We start from the raw sequence: 26,155 nt of genomic DNA on the forward strand, positions 1-26,155 counted from the left end.
GTTTTCTCCATGTTTTATGATCCCCCCAATTCCTAGATTTTTATAAAAAATGCTTTCATGAATTGAAAGCATAGTAAAAAGAAGATAATAAAGCTTTATTATTTAAAATTAAAAGGTCATTCAATATGAGTTAATTTATATTTTCTCTTTTATAAAATACAAATTTTCAGAGAACTGAATTGATCAGACACATTTGAAAGCTGATATTCATTACTTATTAAGAATTTAAAATGTGAAAAACTAAAAAACAATTTGCTCACAGAACCAATGACATAATAAAACAACTGTGCATCTTTTGAGGTCAAGATGGACTCTTCTTCAGTCATCTTGAAATGTTTGAAATAGAATAAAATTTTGAAGATAGAATAGTTAAGCTATGGAACCAACCTAGATGCCCATCAACAGACAAAAAGATAAAGAAATTGTGGTATATATATACACAGTGAATACTACTCAGTCATAAAGAGGAATGACTTTATGACATTTGCCAGTAAGTGGATGGATCTGGAGACTAACACGCTAAATGAAATAAACCAATCCCCAAAAACCAAAGTTCAAATATTTTTGCTGAGATGTGGAAGGGAAACCACAATAGAAGATAGAAGAAAGGGAGGGAAAGGAAAGAAATTCAGTAGATTAGACAAAGGGAAATGGAGGGAAGGGAAGAGGAAATAGGAATAGGAAAGATATAGACTAAATCTAACATAATTTTCCTACATACATTTATGAATACCTAAGTAAATCTCACCATCATGTCCACCCACAAGAATAGGATCCTACTTAGAATAAGCTATATCCCATGCTTGTATAATTTTATCAAGTGGATTCTGCTGTCATGTGTAACTAAGAAGAACCAATAAAAATTTTAAAAAAAGAAAACTAGACAGGCTGAAATTTTTAAAAAGTTCCAATCCTTAATTGAAGCATAGTTTATACTAACTTCACCTAATCTTTCAATGTTATTTTCAAATATATTTGTTTTAACAACAGAAACAGTTCTTTGCATCTCCTGAATATTTTATCTACTCAAAAATTTTCATAAAGTAGGGAATACAAAATCAGATATTTAAAGTGTTTTTCACACATTTTCATACATATGGTAAATATGCTAATATTGAAGTATCATATCTGAACTGACTTACTTTTATACATTAGGAAAACAAAACTGCTAAACATCTTAAGTTCATGTTGAAAATTTATATTGAAAATATAGTTATGAAAAATATCTAATAAAACTAATCATTAAAAATGACAGTGCAGTGTTGTCAGTTATAATGCTACTGTTTTCATCTCTAGATTTATTTGTGTCTTTTTGTGTCTTTCTCTTCCTCTAGCAAAGAGTATGTGAGCCTTGTTTATCTTTTTGAAGAACCAACTTTTCATTTTGTTCATGTTTTGCATTCCTTTGTAGTCTATATATTTTACTTATTTCTGCTTGAATATCATTTCTTTCCTCCTATTAATTTTGGATTTAGTTTTTTTTTTTCTTGTTCCTTGAGATGTAGTGATAAGTTGTTTATTTGAAAACATTCTGCTTTTTTGAATTAGATGTTGATTGCTATAAAATTCACATTTATGACTGCTTTTGTTGTATTCTACAGATTTGGGCATGTTTTGTCTCCATTTTATTTCTTCTGTATCCATCATTTTCAAAAGTCAACTAAGAAAGAAAATTTTCCTTAGTTTATATCCTCTGATAATTCACACATAATAGAGCTATAGTATATGTCTTATTTTCTGCTATTCTCAATAAAGTGTAATTGGATAAATCCAGCCATGTTTCTGAAGGTTAATTATTTCCTAATTACTATAGACAGCAGTCTGTACATTTTTGTTTCCATATCGTTTAATTATATATATATTTATATGTGTGTGTTTACATATATAATATAATGTGAAATATACATGTAAACATTCAAATGGTCTTTTTATTCTAATGTGATGAATTATGACATTTTAAATTAATAAATTAGTTATTATTTTCTATATTACTTATAATTTTTTTTGGTAGCTATATTCCTTTGAATTAAAGTGAGTACAGTTAGGTACATACAGGGTAATGACTCTTTAAATTTAGAATCTATTGGAGATATTAAAAGTAATTTAGTTGAGAATAAGTAATGTGAAAAATCAATCTAGATTGTCAGTTCCAGAATTAGTGCTAATTTTGAAGATCTTAAAAAATTTCTAATCAAATTTGCTCTTGTCATAAGAGAGATGCTAAATAAATTGCTCAAAAGTTTGAGACATGAATGGGCAAAGAACATGCAATTATGGGGATTGGCTCATGGATCATGAGAAAGATAGTTTTTAAAATGAACTTGGATGGATAGAACTAGTTATTTAAAATATTTTCTTTCCTTTCTGGGAATTGCTGAGAGTCTCATAAAATATTTACATAGGGTTCAGGCTTTTGTATCCCATTCCTTGATCATCTTAAATAGAATTTGAATACTGTTTTCCGAAAAACATCTAGATAATGTAAGACATCATTGTGTGAAACAACCGTGCTCCATTATCTTCCTATGTTTTTGGAAAAAAAAAAAAAATTGAATTAGAATTTAGAGAAATTTTACTAAATATTCTTTAAACATTGTCTTTAATAAAATGTAAAAGGTCAGGCTTGCTTTTATTGATCATTATTTGCTTATTTTCTGTCTTTCCCAATACTTTGTAGCTTCACAGGTGTGAAAAACGATGTTTATTTTCTCATCACAGTCCAAACACACCTGGTCACACTGCTGACAGGAAGCGTGCCCTCAAAAAATAAACAATCCCAATGTCTTCAGATTAAATCTAAATCCTTTAGTATGGGGTTCAAGTCTTTTAAAAATAATTAGTTTATGTATACTTTTTGCTTTGGGCCTGGAATATTCTTCCTGATTTGAGAGGCAGAGAAGTTCCTTAGGTACAGGGAATTATACACTGGTTAAAGTGGATGGAGATAGTCAGTGTGATCAGAGATGACATTTGAAGGGTTTTTAAATACTGCATGGAAAGTTGTGGATAATGTTGAAATTTTGTAATGAAAATAAATGAAGCTTCCCAAAAGAAAGCATGATCAAATATTGGTGAGGAGTGAGTGTGGCAACCAGGTAACTGTAGTCTTGACAACAGTACTTTCAGTGGAGAGTATCAATCTGTGATTTAGAATAAGTATGTGTGTGTGTGTGTGTGGTGTGTGTGTGTGTGTGTGTGTGTGTACACACAAACACATAAATGCACACACACATAATTGTAGAAAAAATGTTTTAAGAATTTGTGTTCTGAAGGTAGAATAAAAACATTATGTAGGTTCCGGGAGGTTGGAGTCAAGTGAGGATGATGGTTTGTTACGTTTTCATTTCAGTCAAAAAATTTGTAAACACTTGAGTTGTTTTATCAGCAGAGAGAGGATCCTTAGTCAAAATTTTCCTTGATATGAGCTAGGACACATTTTCATGTTAATAGGAAGAAAAGTAGAGAGGATGGGCACAACTGTTTATAAGTTTGGATATTTGATAGTAGAAAATTTAGAAATTATTTTTCTTCTTCTCTAATGACTTCCATTTAGAGAAAATGTAGTCATTAAGCAGTAATGAAGGAAAATAACTTGTAAAGAGTTCGAAGAGAAGATGCTACAAAATAATCACATTGATATTAGGAAATAAAGTAAACTAATGATTAATGATTGTCTAACACAGTTGCATATACCATTGGGATTTGGAATTATGACTCCAAAGACAATAAATTATTAGTTGGTGATATTTTTCTCAGATAATATTGAACCACACAGTTTTCTTCTCTTTACCTCTACTTAGCTTTCCTTAGCTCCCTCAAATTAAATAATGCATTAAGCATTACTCATTATGTTCCCTAAAACATATTTTATATCTCATGTTCTCTAATCTGAGAAAAATGGCACAAGCATTTTCTGTTACAATTTCCTACTCATTAAATATGCTATGAAATCTAGTTGATTTGGGCTTATTCCTGTTTGAATTCACCTACTCTTATCTGCCAACATTGGGACCACTCTAGTTAAGCAGCAGCGCCTCTGAACCAATGTAATAGAAACAAAAGTGCCAGTTGTCTCTGTTCTTGCTCTCTCCAATCTATTTTCGTGCAGCTCTGAAATGATTGCCTGAATGCTACTTTGATCTCATTGCTTCCCTACTTAAAAATATGCAGTTACTATAAATATATGAAATTTGTTAGACTTTTATGATCACTTTCTTTCATTGTAAAATAAAGTCCACAATACATATGTTCTTTACAATAGGGTTATATCCTGATTTATCCATTGTAAATGGAAAATATCCTGTCAAAAAAGTACATTTAAAACATCTAACTTGCCTAATACTCCTTAAATGTGCTCAGAACACTTATATTAGCATATAGTTAGGCAAAGTCATCAAACACGAAGCCTATTTTATATATGGTTTTCTGGTGCATGTGACTAATTGTGAACTTCCCACACTGTGGAGAATATTTTCTACTTATTACTAGCCCAGAAAAAGATCAAAATTAAAATTTTGAAATACAGATTCTGCTGAACACTTATGTTTTTACACTTTTGTAAAATTGAAAGCTGGTTTAGTTGAACCATTGCAAGCTGGGGACTGAATGTACTTAAAAGAACTATAGTTTTGTGAACTGGCACCAACTTTGATGTATAAATTTGTCTCTTCCACTTTATTTCGACTGTCTTCCTCATCAGTCTTTTTACTTTCCCCTATGTGTTCTCTACCTCATAAGGTCCTTTGGAAGGATTTCTCCCCTTAACACACTGCTAAGCTTTGACTCAATTGGATAATCTCCTAAACTCAAATTTCATCAGGAACTCTGCTTCCTAAGGGAAGTCTTTGGTATTCCTATTTAAATGAGGTGGTCCATATTCATTTCCACCTTTCTTTCTGTTTGCTAACATAATCATATTATAATTTTTTGTGGGGGGTACCAAAGATTGAACTCAGGGTACTCCATCACTGAGCCACATCCTCAGCTCTATAGGCTTTCTGTATTTTATTTAGAGACAGGGTCTCACTGAGTTGCTTAGCACCTTGCTTTCATTGAGGCCGGTTTTGAACTTGCTATCCTGTCTCAGCCTCCCAAGTCGCTGGGATTGCAAGCTCATATTTATAATTATTGATGCAATACTTTTAAGACTCACAAAAGCAAGGCTTTACCTGTCTTGTTTGCCATTGCAGTCTATTACCTAGTGGAGTTTCTGGTCTGCCACTCCTGCTGAAAAAAATTTGTTAAGACTACCAAGCAAAATGGTACATTTTTCTACAGTTTACTTACATTTATATTATTTCTTGTTTCCAAAGCTACCATGCAGGATTGAATAATAGTGTTGTATATGATCTTGCATAAAGTTTTTAGTTTGAAAGGCATTCATTATAAAGAAAAGAATGTTTCATTAGTGATAAATGGATTTCAAATAGGCAGAAAGTGCGGATTGACATTTCATACTTTTGAAAGCAAATAGAGTTTAATGTGAGAATGGTTGTACTAAAAGGATAAAAGAAGAAAAATTGGATAACTTAGCTAAGTATGGCATTGGCTGCTATAGCAATCCTATTATAAGAAAAATAATATTTTAAATCTTCTCTTAATCATTTTACTACAAGAATGTCCTTAATACTATCAAAAAGCTCTTCTTATCTTTCAAATACCTTCACATTCTCTCTGAATTTATAAGAGCATTAAGGCTTTACTATCACCATAATTAGATCTACTGAAAAAAGTACCTTCTTATTTTTGCCAGTTCCTGATTATTCATGGAGATGGCAGAAAGCCTTAGCATGGATTACTAAAACCCAGGATCATTTATAGCATATGAAAATTAGCTACAATTCATTATGTCTACCAGAAATTTCTATTGAAATACAAGTTCACCTTTAAGTTTCAGCAAATGGGCATTGATGCTTGAATAAATACTCTTAAATATATGTAGTTAATTTTGAAAATTAAAAATAAATGCAGTTTATTACCTTTCTATAAAATAAGCTCTAAAAAGTATTCTAACCATCAGTTTGGCAGTCTGCAACCAGTCCAGAGTAACTAGCAGGAACATTGAAGTTTGACTTTATTACCCTTTGAGAAGAAAGAAGGATATGAAAATCTCTGGAATTCACAGAATAAAGAGATTGGCTTCATGACCACCAAATACTTACTAATCAACCAACTTAGAAAAGTTTTTAGCAAAATTATAAGCAGACATCTCCTTCCTGTGATTCTAAACTCTTCAATAATACTCTTCCATTCATTCAGTCATGCATTTCATGACACTTTCTAAAATCCTATTGTTGTCAAACACTGAAATAAGTACTTTAAATGCAAAACTGAATAAGACATAGTTTTTATTATTTATAATCATTACAACGTGTATGGTATATAAGTATTACTGATATCAGAATGTATAAATGTTGAGTTAATAAGAAACTCAAAAGAAAACATTTAAAACGGAGAAAATCTAAAACAAATGCATAAAATGTGACTTCTGAAATTAATATAATGTAGATGATAGACCAGCTCATTTCTGTAGTCTCTTTAATCTAACAAAACTTGTGAAAATTTTAGGTTCTACTGATTAATTTATTTTTCTATTTAATATCAAATTTTGAGTGCCTATTGTCTATCATGCCTTTGTAAGATTATATAGGATAATTTGAAGTTCTCCAATGTAGCTGCAGTAAAATAGTACTCAGCACTGCTTCAGTTTTAAATACATATAAGCGCTTGTCTACATAAATATAATTTCTTATAAGCTCCTGTGGCATAAAATTATTGATATATGTACATACCATACATTTTTAATTTTAATACTTTAGATAAATATTTGATTATCTGAATGAATAGTCTGGTATTTATGATTCAGAAGCTTATGAAAAATTTTTGAAATTCATGCCAAGATTGTATTACCTGTAATCTGTGTATACTATTCCAAATGATACAATATTCACAAAACAAACACTGCAACTGTTCCTGGGAAAAGCTTAGTCTCTTATTTCTTTTGACAGTGTGCAGACCTGGGTTCTTCAAAGCCTCACCTCACAGCCCGAGCTGCAGCAAATGTCCACCTCACAGTTACACCCATGAGGAAGCTTCAACCTCTTGTGTCTGTGAAAAGGATTATTTCAGGAGGGACTCTGATCCACCCACAATGGCATGCACAAGTAAGGAAACCCATTGATATTTGGTGATGCTAACTTTCACCAGTTGAAGAAACAGCATGATGCAGCCTGTTATGTTCTATTAACATTTCCCCCCAAAACAGGCATAGTGTTAACTCTTCTCAACATAGTTTTCATCAAATTGCAACCTCCTTGAGTAAGCATTGAAAAACTTGAGGGCATTTTTTAATCACTCATTGTTAAAAGCATTCTTCTTCCCCTAATTTCATATTCAACATCTGAGGCACAAAAATACAATTTTTCCTTTGATTTTGTTTATTTTAATGTTCCCCATTGCCAAACCTGACTTCTGGTGAATCCATTGTCCTTTTCACATCAAATCTTTTTCATCCTCTTCTTTATAAGTCAGTTTTTTGATCATATAAAAGTGTAAATGGCACCTTCACCTGTCCTAACCTGCCTCACTAAGCTGCAATGCCATCAAGAAGGGCACTTACAAAAGAACATCAGAAACATAACGAACACGGAACACCATGGGAGGCAAATCAGATTTGAATCATACGCAACATGTTTTTTAGTTAGGACTTTCCTGTAGCTGCTGTGTTTCTTGTTGGTGAGTGTCCTTACCTATTACTTATAATAGATTTTCTGATCATATAATTAGTGGAGATAGATACTAAGCAATTAATTCCATATTTGTAGTGGATTCATCCACATCTATCAGTGCTTTTGAGTGCTTTTGTTTGTCTAAGTTTTCTCAATGTTTCTGGGAATATAACACCTTTATGCATTTGTGTGCTTGGTGGTAATATAGCCAGAATTTTTCCAGAAGCAAAGACTCTGTAACAAATGAAACAAAAGTAGAAGATAAAAAGGAAGAAATGCTAATCCATCCATCTTCACAATATACAGCTTCATAACCTGACTTGTTTTACTTTTTAAGTGTTAGTAAGTTGGAGCTGCTCTCAAAGATGTTCACAGACTTTTGAAATTTGAGTGTACATCAGTGAACATAAATAGTGCAGATTTCTTCTTATCACAGCATCATAAATTAAGGTTTCATCTGAATTTTGTTATGTCTGAATTTTAGTCATTGAAATATTTCAGAATTTCTCAAATCATCGATATTAGTTTTCTGCTTCTAAAAAGCATTCTTTTTAATCCCAAGATTGATGATTTTATGGGTTAGATGATTACTAGTGATAAAGAATTTATCTTCAAATGAGTAAATAACATTACGATGTACACATATGGGAGGATATATTTGATTGAATGTGATGGGATTTTGTTGCCATAGAGATTTAAGCAATTATTTAGATTAGTAAGAGCAAAAGTCCAAATAGCAGGAAAATGCCGACTGGACAATAGAGTGGTGAATTAAAGAAAGAAAACTATGTGCTGAATCATCTTTTGAATTTCATTAATTTTCTAGTTAGTATTTTTATGTGACCCAGCCTGAGCTATCTCCTTTGTGGCGTAAATGTGCGCCTCCCTTTCTATATGTTTGTTTTGTTTGGGACTTGGGGAGAGGCTGTGCTTTGGTGGCAAGGACTGCTTAGGACACTTAGGACCAAAGCCCACAGGTAGGCTTCATATTTCTCTATCTCCAATATGAATTTCTACTTATGTTTCAAAAGAGTGTTACTTTGCATGCACTTCTTAAAAAAAATTGTGAGTGTGTGTGTCTGTTTTTTGTTGCAGTCAGTATCACAGACAATACATATGATCCCCTCATGGTTTGATTGATGTTCAGACCAGGATCTTGAACTTCAGTTTGCCTTTGGCTATTTGGAATTGAATTAATGGCTCTGATTCATTTTGATATTTTTTTCTGGAATGGAATATATATATATATATATATATATATATAAAATAAATATAAATATTATATATATGTATGTTATATATATAAAACCTGGAAATGAGAATTTTATTTTAAACTACAGAGCAAAAATTCAAATACTAACAACCAAAATTCTGACAAATTGACTTAAGCCAAAGGTACTTTTCACAGCTCCACTTTAAGTTGCACATGACACCTATTATTGAGTCAGTGGCATTTTTAAAAGTATGTGAAGGTAGAGCTTCTACTTTATGAGTTTCTTTTTAATTTTGGAGGCATATGTGTCCCATCTAAGTTGTGAGTGAGGTGGTAGTCAGAAGCAAAGAGACTCAGACTGATGTGTTTTTATAGATTTAAAAGCAATGGTTTTAATGCAAGTATATTTCAATTGGCAAAAGAAAATAAAAACTAGAAGTTTGACATGTTTTTAAAGTAGATGTATTTTGGCTACATTTTATATTTTTCTCAACAACTGTGCATGTACCATTTTCATCCCCAATTAAAATTTTTTCCATGTATTTTACTACTAAATGACCTAAAATTTGTAATATCCAATAATATTTACATTTCTATCTTGCCTAATTTTTGATATTTAAAGATGACTTTTATATTGAAGTGTGTAATTAAACATATGGAAAAAGTCATAGGGTTCAACCATAAATACAGACATGGTGGGATTGTTTTTGTAAAAAAAAAAAAAAAAAAGATAAGAAAGAAAGAAAAGTCAGCTCTTTAGTTGTGGTTTTCTTTAATTTAGATGGCATCTTTTTACAGCTAACTCCCTGAATACTAGGTTGCTTTTTTTATCACTTTTAAATTTGTTCTTCAACAGTCATGTCTTGACATATTAGATAGAAATTATTGTTAATTTTTATATTTAGAACAAATAGCCCATATAGGATAATTTCCCTAAATCCTCTTAAGTAGTTTAATTCATGCTTTTGAACCATTTAAATATCATCCTACTTCATTTTATTCCCTGAGGGAAAGAAGTACTAATTTGGTTTCAAAAACCAATATAAATATATTTGCTCTTTGAAGATATCTAATTGTAAACCTTTACAACTGACTGAGGTTTTAACTATCTAAAAATCAAGTTTTAGACATCATGAAATCAATTTTAATTCTCTTTAGTGTGCCAGTTATTAGATTCGGAAATAATTAAAATAATATTCAAATAGGATATTGTTACCCTTTACTTGAGAAATTCTGTAAGTTATCCAAAGTGTGAATTTTATTACTAAAAATTTAGTAAAATTATTCTGTCTTGATGAAATAAGATGATTCTGAATATAAGATGTTTTAAAAACTACATCCAATTTTTATTAACATATGGATAAAAATAAAGCATCTAAGAAGTAACTGCATGAAGTTAGAAAAGTTATTTTAGTACCAGGCTAAGATGTTATGATTCTATGAGAACATTCTAGTTAAATGAATTTTTTTTCTTATTGTGGAAGACATTTGGAGATTGAAATTTATTCTACTGATTCTTCAAAATCTGAAACTTAACTTTTTTTATTGTAATGCCTTTGAGGATTAGCCTTAGAATGAATTTCAGACTTTCTATTAAGTGAAATGCATAACTTACAGGACCATAATAAGAATAGTAAGTAAAAAGAGGCTTTACTACTGATTGTGATGTCCCATCTCTGAAATTCCATTGCTTTCTTGCTTTAGACAGAGGGTTTTTAATTACATAGGTGATTTATAAAGTAGATCTGTAACATCTCTTGAGGTAAGCTAAAGTTACCTTTTTACTTGCTATAGAACTTGCTGTCAAGACTCACCCTGAAAAATCTTATTTTAACCTGTGCTCACCATATGGTAGGTTCTTCGTGTTTACCTACTTCCTAATACAAGTGAGGAAATAATCATTTCAATACCCACAGAGATTCATTTATCACATTTTAAACATAACATTTTATCTAACATTATTTGAGGATACATGGTTTTACTCCATAATTATTTGCATATATACTAAGAAAAACATCTGCATTTACTAAACTAGTGTTATAATAATGCCAAACCAAATAATTTCTACAGGTCATAAACCCCACTACCTTTCCTACAAAACTGTAATAAGACTTTTAAAAAATAATTACAAATTGCAACCTCAAAGATGAATTTTAAATCTATTTTTCCTTCGGATAAGGGATTAGTGTAGTAAATGATGCCTAATTAATATCATCTTAAAATATGTTTTTCTCACTTTACTTTGCAAACCAGGACCCCCCTCAGCTCCTCGGAATGCCATCTCAAATGTTAATGAAACTAGTGTCTTTCTGGAATGGATTCCTCCTGCTGACACTGGTGGAAGGAAAGATGTGTCATATTATATTGCATGCAAGAAGTGCAACTCCCATGCAGGGGTTTGTGAGGAGTGTGGCGGTCATGTCAGGTACCTCCCCCAGCAAATCGGCCTGAAAAACACCTCTGTCATGATGGTGGATCTGCTCGCTCACACAAACTATACCTTTGAGATTGAGGCCGTGAATGGAGTGTCCGACTTGAGCCCAGGAGCCCGGCAGTATGTGTCTGTAAATGTAACCACAAATCAAGCAGGTAAGTGCCATGCCCAACCAAACTGTGGATTTTAGGCCTCACTTTGTCCATTATCTTCATGGCTGAGGGCAAAGTTGACTGATATTTCTGAGAAAACTTCCCTATAAACTTGAAGGGCAGGACATAAAAGATAACACAACTCAAAACACTTTTCTAGCTTTAAACTGAAAGTGAAGACTTTCTTAACAGACACATCTATAGTCTAAAAATAAATGTTTCAACTTTAATTTTTTCGTTAAAAATACATTCCTGGAGCAAATTCATTTGTAACAAAAATATTACCTCATATCATTTCATATACTGTATCTTTGTAGCACAAATCTGCATTTTAGTTGTTTTGTTTCCATCAAGTTTTTTTTAAATTCATTTATTTAGCATGTGATCAGGCAGGTTTTATTTGCTTGCTTCTGTTGGTATCACAGCTGAATTTTCTTTGCAGATTATAATAATCTTTTTCTATTATTTCCACTATTAAAATGCATGAAATGAATTTATTTTGCTAAATCCATTCATCAAAACTAGAATAAATACTAATAACTAGTACAGCACTACTATACAATGACATGAAAACATCTGTTCCATATGGAGAACTTGGAATTAATAGAGAGTAGTTATTAGAGAGTAAGAAATCTAATCTTTGAACTTTAATTTCCCTCAGATATTTACTTTTAAGTAAGTCAATGTGGAAGACTTCTTTCCTGGTAAAACGGAAGAAAAATATGCCATAGCTGATACAATAATTAAATCCAGTAGTGGCAAGAAACTTCCTAATTCTAAGAGCAACTTAAAACTGGTTTTTGTCTGTTAACAAAAACCAGTATCTGGAAGGGGAAGATGCAGGCAATGAAGGCCACATAGTTGTAACTTTCCTGTTACCAGAACTCTTGGTCCCTGTGTATGGTGAGTTTCCATTCACCTCAGCCCTCCATCACAGTGTACAGTAAGTTTGTCTCCTCATTCCTACCTCATGTGGGCTTTGGTCAGTGAGCACATCCTTGCCACCAGTAATCACAAAGAAATAGTTATGTTTGAATGAATCAGATTGGACTTAGTTCGTGTAATATAAGTTTGGTGGTTGTGGAATACAGGGATTGATGAGGGAATACTGCTGATTATCAAGCCTCGGCCAAAATGATTAATTTGAATTGTTGGATATGTCAGCTACATCAAGAGCGTATCTCTGAAAAATAAGAAAATGGGACTTGGGATGTATCAGTGGTAAAGTGCTTGCCTTGCGGAAGTGAAGCCCTGTAGTCAATTCCTGGTACTGGGAAAAAAACCAAGAATTACAAAATGTATGCAGTTGGTTCCTAAGTTGGTTCTAAGTGATTATACTTAAGGAAATATTCAAGATGTGCCCAAATGATTTGAAGTATCTGAGCAATGCAATATTTCACTCTGAATACTCTATATGCTTTTATCCACATGAAATGCATGTCCATAGCAATTTTTTTCATAAGAGAAAACAATACACCTAAATACATAACATTTCCCTCAGTTAATCCATTACTTATTTCTTCATTTACTCCCTAACCTAAGAGGAAAGTAAAAGAAATGCTAAAGATCTGGATAGGAATAAGAAAAACATGTTTTCCCTTAGTATATATTCAGATGAAAGAAATGATAACACATGTAAACTGTTGCAGTAGACATCACAAGAATTCAGTAAATGTGAATCAGAAAAATATCAGAAAAATATTGGCTTTAATCCTGTGGCTTCGGGCTTCCTATGCAACATGTTTCAACCTTACTTGATTCTATTTCCATTGTCCTGTTGAAAGGATATTGAGCAATAACTGAGCATTGTGTTCCTTTGGGAGAAAACTCTGGGAGGTAGCTTGCATAACCTATCTTGCATAATGTCTTTGAAAGATATTCCTTTGATGAACTAAATATAGGAATTGACTTTATTGTTTTAGCAGTATTCTCAATAGATAAACATGTGCTGTAGATGTCTTTGACTTGCTGCCTGTTCTCTCTCCAAAGTATATTTCTTGGACCTTGAACACCATATACCAAGGAGGATTCATTTTCATCCATCTAGTCATGGCAGAGCTACAGTGAAAAACAAACATTTGCAGTCAGAGCAGACATTGTGTTGACTTTTGGTTGATGCTTTTATCCACATTTTCATAGTACACACTGTAAAATCCTTGCAAACCTATTCAAAAGATCAAAATAAGATTTTTTTCTCAGCATCAGCATTCCAGATCAAATAAATCTACATTTCCACAAAAATTGTTAACTTTAAATAAATCCTTGCAGTCTTAGATTTAATGCCATCATGGCTGAATTCCTATTAAGTACCGACATTAGAGAAAGTAGGTTGTAGATTTTAATGTTTGCATTTTTTAGGCATTAATTTGAGTAAGGTTGTCTGCATTATATGTGGTTTTTATATAAAACTTCTTTCGGAAATTTTAACACTAGTTTCAAGTTCCTCTGAGATTGTTTTCTAGATATATGTTTCTTTCTCAAGTAATTTATTTCATGTTTGTAATTGGCCTCAACAGATGTTCTGAGTTTTTGGTTGATATGATTTTTTATGTATATGACATCAAACCATGAGTGAACTTTCCAAATTTAGAAAATTCTAGAAGAAAAAAATAGTTTTTTCTTTAAGATAAAAATTTTGCATCAATCTGGGATAGTCTTTAAACCTAGCCAATAGTCTTTGAAAAGCTAGTGATTAAATGACAAAGGATTGTTATTTATACAGTATTTAAAACCTCTCCCCAAGTATTACATCAGTATAGAAACTAGCATCTTACTCTTGAGAGACTGTATATAATTTAAAATGATAATTCTTTTGCATGTAATTAATAGGAGGGAAAAGTCAAATATTAGAATTAGTTGGAACTTACAGTTCTTATAAAATATGGTTATAATACTCAGATCCTTAGGAAAGAATTCTCAATTTTTTGTGAGAAGTTTCTTGACCAAGAAACAAACAAAGGAGGAAAAATATCAAACTAATGAGAAAAACATAGATGCGACAAAAAAAAAAAAAAAGAAATTAAAGAAAGCTGGAGATGAGAAAGGGGAAATGATAAGAAAACACAATGTATAATAAATGCATAGTAACTGTCTAATGAACTCTAAAGAGTAATGAAATTATGAAGGGGATATAATAGTGAATATGCACACTGTGTATTACTAGACGCAAACTCAGAAAAGGAGTAAAATTCATTGATTTCCTCACAATTTCTCATAAATTTGTCTTTCTTATGTGATACATTCATTTAAAAATTGACTTATACACAATTATCTTTCTTTGCCAAAATTATACTCATATTTACTTATTTTACAATACTTATTCTGTTCTCTTTTATTCTTTTATGGAATCTAATATATGTGTATGTGTGTATATATGTATACATATATCAGTAGACAATGAAAAAAATTAAACATTCTATTGAAAGCACTTCAAAAGTTTAATTGTCTATTACAATACTCACAAAATAGTGTGCATTTGTCATATTCTTCTATGAATTTTTTAAAGTTTATATTTAAACATAATTTTGCAATAGGTATAGTTAAGCTCAAGTTAAATTTCATCCAAAAGAAAAACAAGCTCATTCTTACCATGAAACTAAAATTACTAAAGATTAACATGTAGAAGTGCATAATTAATTATGGACTGACATTGACCACATTTAATTGTTTTGAATTTAGTCTTAGACTTTTGTACTCTTTCCCCTAGAGGATTATGTTGAAATGACATAGTAATAAAATGTGACAAACTTGCTTCTAATTTGGGAGGGGACGTTCCAACCATTCTCAGACTACTGAAAATGCCACTAAAGTAGTTCATTCTTATATTTTGATAAGTTTTATTTCTTGGTTCTTATCTAGTTGTCTGAAGCAAATTATAGTACCAGTTCATTAAGTTCTTCCAATTTAATGCCATTTTCATGGTTGACTGTCATGGTGCTTCATAGGATGCTCAAATTATCAGGATTTCAGAAAACTATATTAGGTAGTAGAGCTGGAAATTTCAGATAATGAAAGAAAACAGTAAAAGTACACTGTTGTTCCCTGTAAAGGAAAGCAATCATCTGCTGGTCTCTGTTTATTTAGGTGTTAATAAAAGAAAAAGTCATTGCCACTTGTTAGACCATTATTATAATACAGAGTCCCAGGTTTATTGTTGATTCAATGTGAAACCACATTAAATGTATTTCTAATAGCTGCCTGGTTTAGCCTATTTTTGTTTGCCAATTTCAATTTGTCATTTATACAGACCAACAGGAAATTTAAATCTGCTAATGTGTTCATAACTGTTACTCTTTTTTCTTCTGTGTTCTTGATGGATGCCACGAATCACAACATTCCCTCAGGGATTTGTATTTATCCTTTTAGTAAGAGGGAGATGCTCAGATGGCTTTTGTTTGGCCCTTATTATAGTTTTCCCTTCATGTTCTATTGAGACAAAAGAAATTTCTTTCAGTTACAGAGTAAATCTTCCACATACACACCAAAAATCTGGAAAAATAATCAAAATAATCGGACTTAATATAGACTAAGATCATAATTCTGTTCAATGAATGACCCTCACAGTCTACTTAGGACAATGTTTCTTAGTGATATTTGTAATTCAAAATGGTCAATATTATAATGTCTTAAAGATCTTTATATTTATCTTCATCCTTTCTCTGGTATAAGAAAGCATCAGAAAATCATTGCATATGCCTTTAAGAAAACCTAGATATATGGTATTGACATATGGTACTAGTTGAGATCCTTCTTCAAGAATGACTATCTACTTTTATCTTCAGTTAAGAATCTGTGGAGTAGGTTAACTAACTCAGCTATGGAAGTTATTGAGAAGTCATAACTAACTAAATCACCAAACAGATTTCTCTTTCCAAGACCATGATGTCATCCATGGTACAGATAATTTGACCATTATTTCAGTCTTTGCATACTAGACTAATGTATTTTTTTAACCATTCAAATCTTACTGCCCATTATGACATTCATGCCCACAACCCTTCTAACGATAAAGTGCTACTACTTCTTTTGCCACTTCTGAACCCTAAAGTAATCAAGAAGTTCTTTTCATTGTTGATTCAAATTCTGAGTTCTCAAGTATATAGAACAGAAATTATGGACATTTAAAAAGTCACTTTACCCTTATTTTTTTTTTCATTGATATGATGAAAAAAGTGCCTTCTACTCCCTTTCTAAAGATGTAATCAGTGGGTAATTCATAGGTCTTGAACAGTGACTGTACTTTAACATCATTGTTTCAATAGGTCATTGAATGCCGTCTTCTACACTAAAAGAAGACAGAATTCCCAATATCTGAAGTTTATGTGATGTACACCATCTTTCACTCCAGATTTTGGTCAACCAATTAAAGGAACATTTAGCACCTGTGCTAGCAACCAGGAGTAGCACAGAATCTCCAACAGAGATTTATGTCAGCTTGGATGAAATTCTTCCTTGCTTTTACCTAGGAATCATAAAATTCATTTCCATGGGTACTGTCCCATGCTTTTTTCAAATTTCAGCCAGAATCTTGTGAGTCTTATGTTCAAGAAGTTTCCTCTTCCCCAGTATTGACTATATAATTGGGTTTTAAGAGAAGGTTAGGATCTTAAGTTTATGTAGAATAAGAAGTTTGGGCAGAAAGAAAATTGCCATCTGCAATTAGTTAAGTAGCACAGAAAATATATGAACTGAGTGTAGAAGAAATGAAGAAACATCTTCCTCAGGCAGGTGAAGAACAACTGAATCTCCAAGCAAAAGTGACCCAGTAAGTTTTAGAAGTGGAGAATATGTTGAGTCACTTAAATTCTCCTATTTGTCCAAACATTCCAATGCTCAGGATTTCACTTTTTTCTTTTCTTTTCTTTTCTTTTCTTTTTTTTTTTTTTTTTTTTTTTTTGCCAACAATGGTCTCATTTTCTCAAAAGGCAAGACAATAGATTGAATCACCTTTGTAATTCAAAAATTCTGTGGGAAGACACTTGAATTTTGATGTGTAGACATGTAACCCTCTTCACTACAAGAGCTGTTGCCGTGATCTCATCTCTCATTACTGCTGTTTATTTAGAAAACCAGATGAGGGGCATTGGGGGATTGAGAAAAAACAAACGGACACACATAGAGAGAAAACCAGGGACAGGTGGGACACTGAACTCTGATGAAGGAACCATGACCCAGAGCTAGCTCAGCATGTTTATTATATCAGTTTTATTATCAAAAGGTTATTTGTGGGAAAGTTTCTGCAAAGCAGGGAATCTGAAGGACATAGGATTGGTGAGACTTAAGGTTATCTTGATATGCTCAAAATTCTCTATCCCTGGAACTTGGTGCCAGAGCTCAAGGTCCAACTGATAACAGCTAAACATCTTCGCATGGAGCCTCCTCAGACCAGGCATCACCATAACGACTGGGTCATTTTGACCTGCATCATTGCACAGGAAGTTCCCAGCATAAACGCAGCTAGGAAGCAGTCAGAGAACATGATTCAAATCCCCCTCTCCATTAGCTGTAGATCTTTAAAAGCATCCTGGAGACTCCCGGGTCATTTCAGTGCAACTTGAGCTAGGAACTTAAACTCTGAATTGTTTTCTGTCTTTTATTTCTTGAAACTCTGTATTGCATTTAGCATAGCCAATCCTTTCCATATTTATCATATTTCTAATGTCTTTATAGTATTAAAAATGGTGGAATTTGATCATCAAAAACTCTATCTTCAACAAGTACTTTATCGGAGATGAGCACAAGTGCTGAGAAACATGCTTCTAGGTATAGAAATTGTCAAATTGCCAACTTCTAATACCAAATAGATCCTTGCTACACTGAAATATGCCTGGGAGAGGTCCTTTGTCCTCCCTCCCTTAAAACACTATTGTGTGCAATATTTCTCCTCTGGGAACAATTTGTTTATCTGAATGTCTGTTTTCTTAGTTTCAAACAAAATCTAATGTATCTTATTGAAACAGCAAAAGGCATTAATAAAGGAAATTAACTTGTCTCTTAGAATCATTGAAAACAATAGATTCAAAGATTAGAATCTAAGTTTCCAGGAGCAATGACAAAACACTACCATAGTTCTGGCCTGATGACACTAAACATTACCACACAAGTTTTCAAGCAATAAAATGATAGGCACTTGATTTAAGTGCAATTGGTCTTGCCACTATTAGCATTTCTATTTATGGATCTTGAAACTGCAGAAAAATCATAAGTATTTCTATCAGGAAAATTTTCATATTTTACCTCCATCTTCACTAAAAGAAAGCAGAAACGAGACCATCATGAAAAACTTGGTTGTGTCTGGTGTATCCTAAAGCTATATGCCTATATTTTAGCAGAAAGGGAAACAGATTTTTTTGAGGCCTGATATTTGTTGGAAAGACAGGGTTCATAATTTGTGTTATATATATAAAATATATAAATGCATATATATATGTATATGTATATTATATACACATATATGTTGTCATTTAAAATATAATTTATTCCTATGAATTTGGCAAATTTTCCTGCATAGTTATTAAAATTTCAGTTAAACTTTTTGTAGGCAAATTTTAAAACAAGTTATCCTTACTATTTTGAGAAAATGTGGTTTTTTTTTTCGAATAATGAGATTTATTTCTCTCTCTTCAACTCGCTTTCATTTTTGCTCTCCTCTCTCCTCTCTCCTCCTGGACACTTCCTTCCCATTCTCCTTCTTTTCCTTCCTTCCATCTGTATTTTTTAAGCTTCATATATTGAGGATGAATGAATTATATCCCTTAATTCATGATACTTTTTCATCTTTGAATAACACAAAGCCCTCTTCTAGTTTATATATTTTATTTACCTGTTTACACTTCTATACCAAATCCATTTACAATTCTTCTACATTAAAGAGCAATTTTTTTCTTATTCATTTTTCTAAGTATTATGTTAAATGTTAATGCATGTGTTTTTAAATGTAATTTAATGCTTACATTATATACCTTATTTTAAAATATTTTTGTCAGCAAAAAATAGATCCACCTATGTTTACTTTACCATATAATGTGTTGCTTAAAACTGTCAGAGCCATTGTGCTTTTAATATCTTCTCACTTACCAATGAAGACTCAGATTCTCTTGCAATTCAATTTGTGGATATTCTATACTCAGGTGAAAGCTCTAATATAGTCATTTTAAATCAGTATAGATGGATAAATTTAATTTCTAAAAAAAAAAAAAAGAGGAAGAAAACCTAAAACAAATAAGTGGACCAAATTTCCAATTTTTCCCCATTTCCTCATACAATGTACTAAAATGGTTTATTTACTTCAGAATGAAATCTACAAAGAATAAATTACATATTTTCATATCTGTTTTAGAGAAGAGCAGGTTAATATATTGGCTAAGGTTTTTGACTGTGGATTTAGACTTCCTGATTTCATTCCTGTTTCTCCAAAGTTTAGCTTTTTATATTTGGATGCTACTTAAATATCCCAAGATATCAGATTTTGTATTGTTGAATGAAAAAAAAAAAGATAATATTTATGACACATAATGGTTGAGGACTGAGTGAGTCAATATCCAAAAATGAATTAGCAAAAAGATATGCATATAATAAGATATTTAAAATATTAGTGAAGTAGTATTTGAGAAACTTTTATAACATTCCAAATATTGTGAATCTATGAAGTCAACTATGGAAAAAATAGATTTTTATGCTTTATGTGTATTAGATTGACAGACTCTTTCATCAAGTAATATGAAAGAGAAAAAAACATTTAAAAGCAAAAGCTAATGGATGTAATCACTAATTCCACAACTAAAGAAAAGAACTGTTTCAAGCTTAGAGGAATAAATAGAAAAATTTCCTTTTCCAAGGGAGACTATATCTTCAATTATATTTTAGAGCATGCAGTTTTACATTAACATTGAAGTTATTCTAATTTTGATGATGTATCTAGAGCAATAACACAAAGGAACAAGAGCATAACAGTGTCTAAGTAAAAATAAAAAAAGGAAAAATAACGTATATAAAGCAGGCTCATTTTCATCAAAATATACTTGGAAAAGGTACAAATTTTGTTAACTACATTATTATCATATGTGGATGGGTATTAATGTGATCAGCTATTGAAGTGCCTAAGATGAATATCTGGAAACAACTTTTTTTTGTTCAATTACTTATTATGAATATGTTCATGTTGGCCTCAAGTTGATGTTTCTGTGACCAGATTAGTGTTCTGATGATGGCTGCCCACAAAAATGTTATAATTTTGCAAACTAAATCTGTCTTGCTTCAAAATTTGGCTTTAATGAGGCTCAAGTGCTGTGCTAGCTACTTTGCCTATTTGCTGTTATGAAAACAACTCAAAGGTGTGACTCTAGTCCAGTGAATATGATCACAGTTCATCTCCAAATTATTTACTAAGGTTTCCCGGAAGGAATAGAATATTTTTAGAATATTTAAACATTCATGCTTTATTTATTGACTCCAGAATCTTACTAGAGATTTACCTCATTTATAAGAAGACAATTTCATATCTTATCATCCTATCATCCCTCTCTTTCTTCCTTCTACTATTGTTACAACAGTGTTAGAGACAAGGATATCTCAAATGTTTCAGCACTTATTGCATGTATATTCCCATGCAAAGAACTTTATTTGCATTTCCTTTGATTCTGGATGCACCTTCATGATACAATATTACTATTCCCATTTTTAGGATGAAGAAACTGAAGTTTAAATATATGAGCTGATTTTCAAGGTCACAGATCTAGTATCTGAGGGAATAGGAATTTGAATCAAGGAATTCTTACTCTATAGGCAGACTCCACATCACTACCAAATATTGCACATACTATTTCCTCTTTAGGAACTCTATGTTCTTATATCTGTTGAAGATAGCTTGGATCTGCTTAAATTACTGCTTCCTTAAGAAACATTACTCTGCTCTTCAGTTTGATTAGGTCTGTCTAACATAACTCTGAGCCCAAGTCACTACAAACATTTGTTCCCTTGTTTACATGTCTGGATTATTTCTGGAGGAAGGACAGGAGGACAAGCCCTAGTACTTGTGTTTATATATATATATTTATATATATATATATATATGTAAACATATTATCCATTTGCTTAGCCCATTCATCTATTCCTAGGCAACTAGGCTGGGTTCCATAACTGTCTATTGTGAATTGGGCTGTTATAAACATTGGTATGTATGCATTACTAGTATACTGATTTTAGTTCTTTTTGTATAAATACCAAGGAGTGGGAAATCTGGGTCTTATGGTGGTTCCGTCCCTAGTCTTTTGAAGATTCTCCATAATGCTTTCCAAAATCGTTGTACTATTTTCAATCTCACCAATAATAGTTGAGTGTAACTTTCCTTCCACATCCTCATCAGCAATTATTGTTATTTGTATTTTTGATGATTCTAACTTGAGTGAGATAAAATTTCAGAAGTTTTGATTTTCATTTTCCTCATTACTAAGGATGTTGAACTTTTTTAAATCTACATATTTGTTGGACATTTGTATTTCTTCTTTTGAGAAATGTCTTTTTAGTTCATTTGTCCATTATTGATTGGATTACTTAGAATGTGTGTGTGAGGGGTAAGTTCTATATGTATTTTGGATATTAGTATCCTTGTGGATGAGGAGCTGGGAATATTTTTTCCCGTTCTGTAGGCTTCTTCTTCATGTTCTTAATTGTTTACTTGGATGTGCAGAAGTTTTTCAATTCAATTCACCTCACTTGTAGATTCATGGTTTTATTTCTTGGGATTTATGAGTCTTATTAAGGAAGTTGGTGCTGGCACCAATATGTTGGTGTGTTGCTTCTGTTTTCTTCTAGAAGTTGCAGTGTTTGGGGAATAATTCCTAGGTCTTTGAATCACTTTGAACTTACTTTTTTGCATAGTGAGAAATAGGAATTTAGTTTCCTTCTTCTACATGTGGATATCCAGAGTTCCCAGTACCATTTTTTAAAAAGGTTATCTTCTCCTCTATATTTATCTTTGACACTTTTGGTGAGAATCAGATGATTCTATATGAATTTATCTCTTTGCCTACTATTCTGTTCCATCTGTCTGCATGTCTGTTTATATGTCAATACCTTGCAGTTTCTGTTACTGTATCTCTGTAGCATAATTTGAGATTAGATATTTTGATGTCACCATCATTGCTCTTATTGCTCAGGATTGCTTTGTCTGTTATAATTATTTTATTCTTCCATGTGAATTTTAGAACTATTTTTTCTAGTTCTTTGAAGAATGTCATTGCTATTTCGATCTGTAGGTCACTTTTGATGGCCATTTTGACAATACTAGTTATGCCTCTCCAAGAATACAGGCATTCTTTCCATCTTTTAAGGTTGTTTATTTTTTAAATTTCTTTCTTCAGTGTTTTATAGTTTTCATTATAGAGGTCTTTCACATTCTTGGTTAAATTTATTCCCAGGTATTTTATTTATTCACTTTTTGATACTAGTGTGAATGAAATAGCTTTCCTAATTTCTTTCTTTCCAGCAGCTTCATAGTTGAAATAAAGGAAATCTATTGATTTTTTTGTATGTTGATCTTGTATCTGCCTATTTGCTGAGTTCACTTATCATTTCTGGAAGTCATCTGGTAGAATTTTGGGGAATTCTAAATGTAGAATAATGTCATTAGCAAACAGAAATAATTTGACTTCCTTTCCTATTTGTATCCCTTGAATTTCCCTTCTTGCCTGATTGTACAGTTTAGAGTTTCAAGCACTAAATTGAATAAGAGTGATGAGAATAGACTTCTTTTTCTTGATCCTGATTTTAGAGGAAATGCTTTCAGGTCTTTATTAGGTGTAATTTTGGCTTTGGGTTTCTCATATAACCTTTATGATGTGGAGGTAATTTGCTTCCATCGATGGTTTCTTCAGTATTTTATCATGAATGAGTGCTGGATTTTGCCACAATTTTTTTTTTTCACTTCTATAGGAGTGAAAAAATCATGTGATTTTGTCCCTAATTCTACTTGTGTGATAGTGTTTATTTGCATGTATTGAACCAACCTTATAATCTTGGACTGTAATCTACTTGATCGTAGTACACACTCTTCATGTGTTTTTGAATGCAGTTAGCTAATATTTTATTACAGATTTTGGCATCTATGTTCAGAATTCGTTTTACTCTGTAGTTTTTATTTTTTCCCTTGATGTATCTTTACCTAGTTTTGGTACTAGAGTGATACTTACTTCATGGTATGCATTTGGGAATTTTCCTTACCTTACTCCTTCATGAATAATTTGAGGAAGGGTGGCATTGATTATTTTTTAAATGTCTAGTAGAAAATCAGCTGAGAATCCATCTGGTTTTTGACTTTTCTTTGTTGTAATGCTTTTTATTGCTGCTTCAATCTGGTTACTTGATATTGGTTTATTTAGTTTTTCAACATACTCTTACTTCAGTATAGATGGGTCATATATGTCTAGAAATTTGCCAATATCTTCTAGATTTTTCATTTTACTGGAATATAAAATTTCAAATAGTCCCTAGGGATCCTCTGTATTTTAAAAATGTCCATGATGATACATTTTTCAGCACTAATTTCCTTGATTTGTGTTTTCTCTCTCTGTCTTATGCTTGGTTTAACTAAGGGTTTAGCAATCTTGTTCTTATTACACTGATTGTTTTGTATTTTTCAATTCATTATTTTATAATTTTGACTCTAATCTTAATTATTTCCTGTTTTCTACAGGTTTTGACATTAATTTTTGTTTGTTTGTTTAGGAAAACCTGCTTTTCTAGGGACATGCATTCTAATATTAAATTATTTATTTTTCATCTTTTATTTTTGAATATAGGCACTTTTTCAAAGATGAAATTTTTATCCTAAAGTATGATCAATTTCAGAGAAGGCTCTCATTTTTTATTTTCTAAATTAATGATTCAGATATAGTGCCCACATTATAATTTATAGGTTTAAGTTTTCCAGAAATCTGAAATTAGACATTATTATTTATGATCTGCTGCTTATCTGTCCTGCCTAATTTCTTTCTTTCTTTCTTTCTTTCTTTTTTCTTTTTGGATTGAACCCAGGTGCACTTAGCCACATTTCCAACTCTTCTTTTATATTTTTATTTACAGACAGGATCTTGCTGAATTGCTTAGGGCTTCTCTAAACTGTTGAGTCTGGCTTTGAATTTGTGATTGTCTTGCTACAGCTTCCCGTGCACTGGGATTACAGGCATGCATTACCATACCTCATCTTTAACCAGTATTGTCTTAACAAATAATTCACTGACAATTACTGAACCCATTCGAGAAAGACATTTTGTAATGATTACTTTGCTATTCAATGACAACTCAGAATAAAGTGCTGTCACTATAACAAAATTCCTAATAAAAATTAACTTATAAGAGAAAAGGTTTATTTTGACTCATACTTTTGGTAGTTCAAGTCCATGATTAGGTGAACTTTGCTTTTAGGTCTCTGGTAGGGGTTTCAGGTGGAAATGGCAGAGAGCACATGGTGGAGCAAATTCCTGCCATTAACCAGGGACAAAGAGGATGATGAAGTGACAGAGTCCCCCAGCCATCTTGAGCACACACCAGATTATTGTATGACTTCCCACTGGGACCCACTTTTTGAAGGTTACAGTGCTCCCAGTAACACCACCTTTGGGAACAAGCCAACATGTTCCTTGGGAGAAATTCAGTATCCAAATTGTAGACATCAGACTTTTAGTCTTTTATGAGTTTAAGAATTATTTATGCTTATTTGTGAAAATGTATTTTCATGGAATCCACAACCTGAAATTTTTATTGAGAATATTTAAGATAGGGGCAAAGGGGTAAGAACATACATATTTCAACCACACACACACACACACACACACACACACACACACACAAACACACAGCGATTCTTATGCAGAGAGTGTTTGGACCTCAATTCTCGTTTTGAGAAACATTATATGACAGCCCTAGTCAGGTATTCTTGATGTTACTTTGCCCAGAAGCTCTCTATGAAATACCTTCTGACAGCCTACTTTTATACCAACAATGATTTTGCTTAATACTGTTTTCTTCTTTCTCTCTGGTGCTCTATTCTATCCTGGAATCACTGGGAAGCTAGTTGTAAACTGCACTCTTTTGTGCCAATTCTGGTTGGAAACTTGTCATTCAATATAAACATGGTCAGTGATGCATTTCCTGGTGAACCACCAAACATTCCTATGACTCAGCTCAGAATCAGAGCAGCTCAATATTTAACTATTCATTCATTCATCTCATTGGCATGTATGCCATCAACTTATTTTTGTGAAGATGCATATGTAAATTGATATACATAGAATATCAATTTGTTTAAAACTTCACTCTCATATGCCATTGCCCTTTATTACTAGTTCTTGGGAACATAGTTCTTAGAGCATTCCCAATGGCCTGGCATCATGTAAATCATCTTAGTGTGCTAGAGTAGATGTAGTATAATAGTGAACACAGAGATGCAGAGATGCGAAACCACACTTAAATCAAGCACATGCATGAGTCATTTAATAGAGTCTAAAGAAACTTTACTTAGACTACAGATACATTTTTTGCACTGCATTTTGAAATAACTTGCTCATGTAGTTTTCCTGAAATTGATTGCCATGAATTTCAAATACCAAGTATTTATTCAGCACCTCCTGCA

At 32.0% G+C, this 26,155-nt stretch overlaps 1 protein-coding gene across 10 annotated transcripts in view; it reads left to right on the plus strand.

Moving 5' to 3' along the window:
- EPHA5 (EPH receptor A5) overlaps positions 1-26,155 on the plus strand; it is a 337,472-nt gene that overhangs the window by 153,615 nt on the left and 157,702 nt on the right. For 5 of the 10 annotated variants that reach the window (XM_079152970.1, XM_079152972.1, XM_079152971.1 and 2 more), the window contains exons 4-5: positions 7,008-7,163; positions 11,194-11,529. The exons of 3 other annotated variants lie outside the window; for them this stretch is intronic. In XM_079152970.1, the coding sequence (XP_079009096.1) occupies positions 7,008-7,163; positions 11,194-11,529 (492 nt within the window). The remainder of the gene's footprint in view (positions 1-7,007; positions 7,164-11,193; positions 11,530-26,155) is intronic. 2 more of the 10 variants (XM_079152974.1, XM_079152975.1) reach the window with 1 other exon arrangement.

Source organism: Sciurus vulgaris (assembly GCF_902686455.1).
Source record: "Sciurus vulgaris genome assembly, chromosome: 9".
Lineage (NCBI taxonomy): Eukaryota > Metazoa > Chordata > Mammalia > Rodentia > Sciuridae > Sciurus > Sciurus vulgaris.